Below are 9,434 nucleotides of genomic sequence, written 5' to 3' on the forward strand. Positions count from 1 at the left end.
AAATATTTTGTCTACAGTTATTTTAAATGAACTTTCTCTTTCCATTTCTTGCTGCTGGGCTTTGTTGGTAATATATAGAATACTGATGATCTATGTGTGTTTATTTTAAATCCTACAATTTTGTTAAAGTGTTCATAGTGTCAAGCAGTTTTTTAATTGGTTCTCTAGGATTCTCTAAGTAAACCATCATCTGCAAAGAGTAATAGTTTTGTTTCTCCATTGCCTATTCTTATTCCTTTAGTTTTTTTCTTCTATTTTTGCTAAAGCAAACATTTCTAATACAATACTGAATAATAGTGATGTGGTGACAATGGTCATCCTTGTTTTACCCCTGATCTTGTTGGGAAATCTTCTAGCTCATCCTCATTACATATAATGCTTGCTGATGATTTTAGATACATAATACTTATCATTTTAAGGAAAACTCCATTTATTCCTATACTCCCTAGTGTTTTTTTTTTAATATGAATGGGTTCTGTATTTTGTCGAAAGCTTTTTCTAAATCTATTGAGATAGTTATATGATATGTTAGTTTTGTTATTGATATAGTCAATTATGCTAATAATTTTTGTAATAGTGAGACAACTGTATTCCTGCTATAAAACCCATTTGGTCATAGTCTAATACCCTGGTGATAAACTGCTGTAATATCTTTGCTAATACTTTATTTAATATTTTCCATCAATATTCATCAGGGAAATTGCTCTATAATTTTCTTTCTCTGTTTTAGCTCTTCCTGTTTTAGGTATTAGCACAATATTTGTATCATAAAAGGAATTTGGTTAGCCTCCCTTCCCTATTTTTCCAAATACTTTATATAATATTATAATTAATTGTTCTTTAAAGTTTTGGTAGAATTCACTTGTAAATCCATCTGGCTCTGAAATTTTTTTCTTAGTTCATTAATAGCTTGTTCAATTTCTTCATCTAAAATGGGGTTTCTTAAGTATTTTCTTTTCTTTTCTGTTAATCTGGGTAATTTTATTTTTGTAAATATTCATCCATTTTAGATTGTTAGATTTATTGGCATACATATAGGGCAAAACAGCTCCTAATTACTGCTTTAATTTTCCCTTCATTGGTGGTGAATTCACCCTTTTCATTTTTGATTCTAGTAATTTGGTTTTCTTCTTTCTTTTGGTAATCAAATTAACCAAAGGATTATCTATTTTACTGTTGTTGTTTTCCCCATAAAACCAGCTTTTGGATTTATTTATTAGTTCAATAATTTTCTTACTTTCAATTGTATTAATCTTTCCTTTCAGTTTTAGAATTTCTAATGTGGTATTTAATTGGGGGTTTTAAATTTGTTCTTTTTCTAGCTTTTTTAGTTGCATATCCAATTTATTGATCTCCTCTTTCTCTATTTTATTCATGTAAGCATTTAGTGATATAAAAAGTCCCTTAAGAATGGCTTTGGCTGCATCCCATAAGTTTTGGTATGTTAGTCTCATTATTGTTGTTCTTTTTGACGAAATTACTGAAATTTTCTATGATTTGTTGTTTGACCCACTCATTCTTTAGGGTTAGATTATTTAATTTCCAATTAGTTTTTAGTCTATCTTTCCATGGCAATTTAATACATATAATTTTTATTACATCATAATCTGAAAAGGATGCATTTAATATTTTTGCCTTTCTGCATTTGATTGTGAGGTTTTGTAATGGCAAACAAAGAAGTAGTTAAGACCTTGTTTCAGCTATTGAATTAACACATTGTTTCAGCTATTTAATTAACACAGAAGTAGTTAACACCTTGTTTCAGTTCACAGTTCACGATTGTATTAAAATGCAGAACTTGAAAATCTAATCCCACAACTTGTGAACCCTAGAACTTGTGAACTCCTGCAACAGGAAGGGGAGAAGCTAATGACCATATATAAGGAGAGGCCCAGGCTGGAGAAAGCAGAACTGAGAAGGGAGCTCTTGTGATGGGGAAGGAGAAAACTTGTGGTGTCCTGGCACTCTATGTTTGTCTGTTCTGTCTGTGTTGATGTTTGTTTGTGATACTTTCTACAGAAGCCCTGGGACCTTATTGGAAGGCCTAAAAGAGGATTTTCTGATTGTCTGTTTGCAGAAGTCCTGGAGAAGGGTTTTGGAGGTCCTGGGACTGTACCGATGATTTGTCTTGAGTTCGCAGATCTTGTTTGTGGGTCTGTGCTGATTTCTATGTTGATGATTTGTGTTGAACTCTTGTTTGTGAGTCCCTGTTGATTTCACAGGCAGATAGTGAATTGATAAAGGTGCCGGCAATGTGGATGGATGTTCTTTTGACTCTGCTAAGCTTTGTCTTCCCCAAAACAGGAACTGTGAAGGACTTGAGGTGGACTGGACACTGTGAGCTTCAATATGGAACAGGGACTGGACAAGGAGCTGGACGAAGAACTTGACAAGAAACTGGGAGCTGCTTGCCTTTGAACCCAGGTGACAGTTATGTAGATTCAGGCAGGAGCTGGGATCATGGAAGAGGAACCATGGAATCTGAGAGCCAGCCTGGAGTCAAGATGAAAAGATCTCTTCTTGGTCACCTGATGCTGACTGAGAAGATTATGATTTACTGTGACCCAGGGGTGGAGAACTTTGACCTTTGTACTTTGTGTCCATTAAGGAGACAAGCTTCCTTAAGGATGATTGAATTAAGGACTTACTGAATAATTGAGTTACTAAATGATTGTGCTTTGTTTAAAAATATGTGGCCACTTTGGTGGAAACTATGTGGCCATTTTAGTGATAAGTTGTTATAACATTGTGAATGCTGTACTTTGATTTCTGTGAATGTTTTGCTTTAATTTACTGCTGAATAAATAGAGAGTTCACTATACTATGTAATCAGAAACTTGAAGCTATTCACAGCAGCAGTCCTCTGGAAAACTGCTCGTGCTTGGCTATTATTATATTATTGCCCTATTATATTAGTTTTTGCATAGGTTTCATGTACCACTGAGAAAAATGTGTATTTCTTTCTGTCCCTATTCAATTTTTACCAGAGGTCTATCATATCTAACTTCTAAAATTCTATTCACCTCCTTAACTTCTATCATGTTTATATGGTGGTTAGATTAATCTTGTTCCATGAAGGGGAAGCTGAGTTCCCTCACTAGTATAGTTTTGCTGTCCATTTCTTCCTGTAACTACTTAACTTCTCCTCTAAGTATTTGGATCCTATTTCTCTTTCATGTTTACCTTTTTATGCTTCTTTTGAGTCTTGTATTTCAAGATCTAATTTTCTGTTCAGCTCTGGTCTTTTCATCAGGAAAGTTTGAAAGTCTCCTATTTCATTGAATATTCATCTTTTCCCCTGAAAGATTATGCTCACTTTTTTGCTGGTTGTAATCCACATTCCTTTGTCTTCTGGAATGTCATATTTCAAACTCTCTGATCCTCTATTATAGAAGCTGCTAAGTGTGTAATTCTGATTGTCACTCCTTAATATATGCATTATTTCTTTATGACTACTCGCTATATTTTCTCCTTGACCTGATAATTCTGGAATTTGGCTACAATATTCCTTGGAGTTTTTATTTTGGAATCTCTTTCAGGAGGTGGTCTGTTGATTCCTTCAATGACTATTTTACCTTCTGGTTCTAGGATATCAGAACAGTTTTCCTTAATAATTTCTCGAAAGATTCTGTCTGGTCTCTCTTTTTTTTTTTTACCATGGCTTTCAAGAAGTCCAATAATTCTTAAATCATCTCTCCTGGATCTATTTTCCAGGTTCATTGTTTTTCCAATGAGGTATTTTATATTTTCTTGTATTTTTTCCATTCTTTTGATTTTGTTTGACTGGTTCTTGATTTCTCATAGTTATAAGCTTCCACTTGCCCAATTTTAATTTTTAAGGAATTAATTTCTTCAGTTAGCTTTTGTGTCTTCTTTTCCATTTGTCCAATTCTACTTGTAAAGGAGTTTTTTTTTTCCCCAGTGGATTTTTTCTTAGTTTAGTCAGTTCCATTTTTTTAAAGGAGTTATTTTCTTCAGTCAATTTTTTTGCTTCCTTTTCCAAGCTGTTGACTTTTTTTTTTTTAATAAATCTCCTGCCTGTCTCATTTCTCCCTCCCCCCCAAATTTTCTTCTACCTCTCTTAACTTGATTTTTTAAAATCCTTTTTGAGTTGTTCCAAGAGGACTTTTGGGGTTTGCAACTAATTCATATTCCCCTTTGAGGCTTCATATGTAGGCATTTTGACAGTGTTGTCCTTTCCTAAGTTTTGTTTTGATCTTCTCTGTCACTATCGTAGCTTCCCATGGTCAGGGCTCTTTTCTGTTTCTTACTAATTTCTCAGCCTGCTTTCTGATCTTTAAAGTTGAGCTCTGCTCCTGAGGCACAGGGGGGCACTGTCTCAAGCTTCTTATGCTGGATGCCAGAGACCTGATCACTGGTTTTAAAAGCTGGGGTTTCAAGTGCTTGTGGCTTACCCATTGTACTCAGGGGGCCTGGCCTAAGCCACACTTGTTGTGCCAGGGTTCCAGGGCTCACAATTTATTTTCTGCACTAGGGCCTCACAGCTGGCCTGATGAGTCAGGATGTGCGGGCTTTGTTTACTGATCTGTACTTGAAGAGGCTAGGAGCCTCCCACTGACTTGCCAGGATAACATCTGCATTGGGCTGGGCTTCCCTTTTCTCAAGTAGCACAGGCCTTTCCAGAAGTTCTTCTAAGTTATCTTAATCTGGAAAATGGTTTCACTCCATCTTTTTTGTGGGTTCTGTTGCTCTATAATCTGTTTAGAGCCTTGATTTAATGTTGCTGAGGGCAACTGAGGAGAACTCTGTCAACTTTTCTGGCAATAAGACTTCTCTCTGCCATATTGGCCCTCTTATGATTTTATTATACTGGTGACAGAGTAGAGCATAATAATAATAATAACCATCAGAGGTCAAATAACTAAAGATTATAGAACTTCCAATGGTGTCGCCAAAGTATGAATGATCAAATCATGACATTTGAAATTGGTAGAAAATTTCCATATTTTAATTCATAACCTGTTAGTTAAGTACATTCCAAGATAGCTAAAATAACTTTCTAAATAATTATGCGATTATCCCAGGAGTTATCATGAGATATGTAGCCAGAAGGAACATACCTTAGAAGTTATCTAGTCACACCCTTCATTGGATAGATTTTCTTTTTATTTGAAGTCCACAGATGTGAAGTGCCCGAAGTCACCCAGGTAAGAAACAGGGCTAAGATCCTTTGTTATCAACGCAGCAGGTGTCATTTCACCCACACCAACCCCTGACCTTGAAGATGGTTCTTTCTCTGCCCTTTATTTCTATCACATCTTGTTAGTTGGAGGGCTGCATCCAAGAAGACACCATCTGGAGAATGCCCACTTTTTTTTATTAGATGTAGCACCCTGCTTTCTTGCTGCTGTCGAAGGACAGAGGGACCACCAAGGGATCCTTCAGGTTCTTTCACAGCTTTCTAAAACGTCAAAAAATACTTTCAACAAGAATCCACCATGTGGTTGAAAGGAGCCAATAAGTTACAGCCTCATGAGTCACAAATGGTTAGAAGTAGGGCTTACCTTCCCAACTTCCTATACAGGTTGGATTGAAAGCAGCCAGAGGATGTGTTGGTATGCTCAAATGAAAGAATGGGGTGGGGAATGCACCTATTATATAGTGTTATCTGTTTCTATTTTGCCCTCAGAGTTATCTTTTAATGTCAATGCAGGAAACTATAAAATTAAAATTCTTTCAGATTATTTTTAATCTTACCTTGGGAATTAAAACAAATTTCAACATCAAACTATGAAATTAATTGGAAAAGTTATTTACTTTTCAACCACTGTTACAATTGTCTTTGGCCACATAGAGAGACCAGGAGCTTCCAGAGATGGTAGAGTCAGAGGGGAACTCAATTAAATTGATACTGGAAGGAAAAGGCAATAGGGTCAATGTCTCTCTTCACACTAGCTTCAAGCAAACATTGGCCTGGGGTGGATGCCTTCCCCCAACCGGGAAGCTAAAATCAAAACTTCCTGCTTTCCCACTTCGATTCCAGAGAGCTGCCTAGTCCTTCTCTCCCACCCTCCCCAGGGAACAAAGTGTAAACATAGTGGGGGAGGGAAGGCAGGTGGAATTGCTACATATAAAAAACACTTTTAAAAAATAAATAAAAAGCACCAGTGGGTTTTTTTTACATGATTTTCCTTACATCACCCCAAGCCCCAGAGAATAGTCTGGGAAAATCACCAACAGCAAAGGCTAAGCAGCTGCTTTGCTTTTCTCTGTAACAGGAAGAGGTGGCGGAACCTCCTATCCTCAAGTTACCACCTCGTACCTCCTTTTCACTAGAGGGGTGTGTGACCCAAACTGGGGCAAAATTTAAGGGGCCACACTATATCAATGAATCACTCATTTTCAGCTTTATGGCTCATCCTGCCAAAGGGAGTTATTATCTTCATTAAAAATGTCATGACCATCATTACCTAACTGTGTAGGAAACCTCTGTGGAATGAATGGTAGGGAATGGGATGGGGAAGATTAGGTTCCTTCCTAGTATTGTGAAATAAGATTCCTGGTTGTTAGTGTAGACACATCCTTAGGTTCTTTTCTTTCGAGGGCTGGGTGTAGGGCTGGCAGGGGAAGGAAGTCGGGTTGCCTATTAGCCCTGAATGTGTGCTAGTGAGACTAGAGTCTGACTATCCACCTTCCTCCCCACCTTCTACCCCAACTCCTGGGGCTGCATTTGGCTATAGGTAGTTTAGTAGATGGCTGGCCCTTTGGTCTGGTAAGGCCAAGCCTGGGGTTGCTGACTCCAAATCAGATGGACCAGCTGTCACCCCAAAGCCTCTTGGCAATCTTTGGGGTTTAACAGTTGCTGAGATAGGCAACTGTTTCCTCTTGAGCCTAATAACTCCCTCCCATACCCACATACCAGTAACAGCTGTGACCGGGTATAACTTCCCCTTACTGAGGGCCAGGAAAGGCAGCTCCTGTTCTTTCCACTTCTCCAGACTAAGCCAAATGTGCTATAGCCTCAGTAGCAGATGGTCGCTATAACCCCTGAGCACCCAAACCAGGGCCTCCTGAGAGAGGTCAGTGCCTACTCCACAAGATCTGAACATCTGTGCCAAGCCCTGAGGCCCAGGCTGGTTTCCTCTGGGCTAGGGGCATTCTGAAGTGCTGGCTTGCTTTGATGCCTGCCCCCATAGTTGTAATGACTGGGAGTGGGAGTCCTGGTCAGCACCAAGCTTGCTTCCTCTTTCTGGGCCTGAGGCTTGTCTTCTTTTCTAGGCCCTATCAGTTTTTCCACTGACCTCTGCCCTATATCCGTTTCTGCTCTATCCCCTGCCCCCACTCAGTGACCCAACAACCACTTAGGGTAGGATAAACCACTCCAGGGTCATCGCAGTGCTCTGTGTCTGTTCCCATGCTCCTATCCACATGTCTCAGCTAAACGTCCACTGTCTTTTTAATTCAATAGCATGAATGTTTCCTCTTTCTGAAATCTATGAATGTTATGCTTTCTGTCTCCCCAAAAGCATCCCCCAGCACTCGCTCTGCCTTGATTTTCCTTCTCCCACTGGTCCACTTATTCTGGGTGCTTTGTCTGGGATATTCTGAGGACGACTATCACCCCCACACAACCCTCCTTCAACATACCCATTGTGCTCCATCGTCCAGTCCTTCCTTGTAACCTTACAAAGACTCCCAGAACTTTGTCGTCGAGCCTTCTGGATTGGCCCCCCTCACCTCCCCATGACTCTGCTGTTGTAACGGGGCTTTATCCTGCAGTCTCCTTGCTGTGTGAGTCTCGGGTTCCTTCTCCTAGGCCTCTCATCATCATGCTCTTTGCCTTCTGCCACTATGCCCTGGCCTCCTCAGTGTCCCACTGCCTTCTCTTATCACCCCCTAACCCTCCGAACTGCTCTGCCTTTTCCTACTCACCCCTGGGTTTCACTCAACTGAAACACTTCTCTCAGTCCACCTACATGTCTGGTTGCTTCTTCTCTGCGTCTTCATTCATGCCATACCCACTAACTATGGATGCCCCCTACCCAAGGGCATCCTGATCCTTTCAGAATCTATTTGCCTACTCTCCCTGTCTCAGACCTTGGTTAGTATTTCCTTTTACAAATGCCCTTGATGCCTGGTGGGCAGAGCTCAGGGATTATCTCAACACAGATCTCCTTTCTTACTGGGACTAGGGGTTGAGGCTGAAAATCTCCTCGGATGGCAGGATTACACACAGCTGGGATCATCATCACCAAAATCACTAAATTTAGCTGGTGAAAGAGAGAAGAGTAAGAATCCCCAGGTATCATCATCCCCAATCCCTGATTCTCCGCCTGACGAAGAAGACCAAGACTGTATTGATGCTATGGGACAGGGGAGGAAGGAGAATTCAGCTCTTGCCTAAGGAAAGGGAGGAGAACCAGAGCGGACACCTTCCGTGGTGTCTCATCTATCACGAGTTATGGCGCTTGCCTCCCACTTTTTTCTTTGTCTGTGCTACTCTGTATGCTCACCTACATCCAACCCAACATGACTCCAAAACCAGGTCCCTGGAGCTCTGGAGAAGTCCAGACTGCTGCAGAGAGACCCACAGCATGGGCTCGAGGCTGAGTCCTGCAGCTGGCGCTTCTCAAAGCCCGGGAGGCAACAGCTGCCAGTGCTATGTATGAGAGATGCCTTCTCCTTCTCTCTGGTGCATCATGGTTCTCTGGTGCATTGCCTAAGGAGTAGCTCCAGTCTTTATGCTGGGCCTGTGGCCATTGTCTAGCCCTGGCAGTGCTTCCCGTGGGGGCTATGTGGTCACAGCCAGTTATCTCTGGGACACCACTTGCCCTGAGACAGGTGTGACCTGTTCAACATGTTGCTTTATGGGATGTATTAAACAAATCTCTGGGATCATACTGACTCTTCTTCTTCTTCCCTTTAGGGCCAGTTTGCCTCTTCCACAAATGCTGGGTGAGACCCATGTTCTGCCCAAGGGAAGCAGTGTTGTCAGATGAAGAGGAGCTCTGGGCATCTCCTGCTGTCCCCTCAACCCACGCCTCCCCTCAATCAAGGCTCACGGTGGGTGGCTCTTGGTCCTGTGGCCCAGGGGGTAGTGGTAAGTCTGTGAAGCAAGTGGTACCATCACCACTCACCTCACACCCGGATTTGGTACCCATTGAGGTCTGGCATGGCTTTGGGTTCAGCAGGCTTCTTTTCACCAGATGGTCTGCAGGGAAGAAAAGAGAGAAGGAAGAGGGGGAGAAATGAATGAGTAAGTAATATGGGTCAGAGGGAACTAATGGACAGTTGCTAATGAGAGGAAGTCATGTCAATTTCTTATCGTCTCACTCCATTCCTTAAAGGGAGGGCCCGAAAGAGGAAAGAATTGGCATTTTGTGCTTACCCTGGTCTGTGCCCTTTCTCCCTCCCGGTATTTCCCTTCCCCCTTATGTGGTTCTTCTGTTTCCTGTTAATAGAATATGCCAGGG

The 9,434-nt window shown here is 41.0% G+C and overlaps 1 protein-coding gene across 1 annotated transcript in view; it reads right to left on the bottom strand.

Moving 5' to 3' along the window:
* Positions 1-1,096: 1,096 nt before the first annotated feature.
* The window catches only part of VASH1 (vasohibin 1), a 36,586-nt gene continuing 28,248 nt past the window's right edge, over positions 1,097-9,434 (bottom strand). The window contains exon 7 of the mRNA XM_069091907.1: positions 1,097-9,172. Coding sequence (XP_068948008.1) covers positions 9,100-9,172 — 73 coding nt within the window. The 3' untranslated portion in view covers positions 1,097-9,099. The remainder of the gene's footprint in view (positions 9,173-9,434) is intronic.

This window comes from Petaurus breviceps, unplaced genomic scaffold, assembly GCF_028583685.1.
Source record: "Petaurus breviceps papuanus isolate PSGF00001 unplaced genomic scaffold, PetGlider_PUasm1.0 189, whole genome shotgun sequence".
NCBI lineage: Eukaryota > Metazoa > Chordata > Mammalia > Diprotodontia > Petauridae > Petaurus > Petaurus breviceps.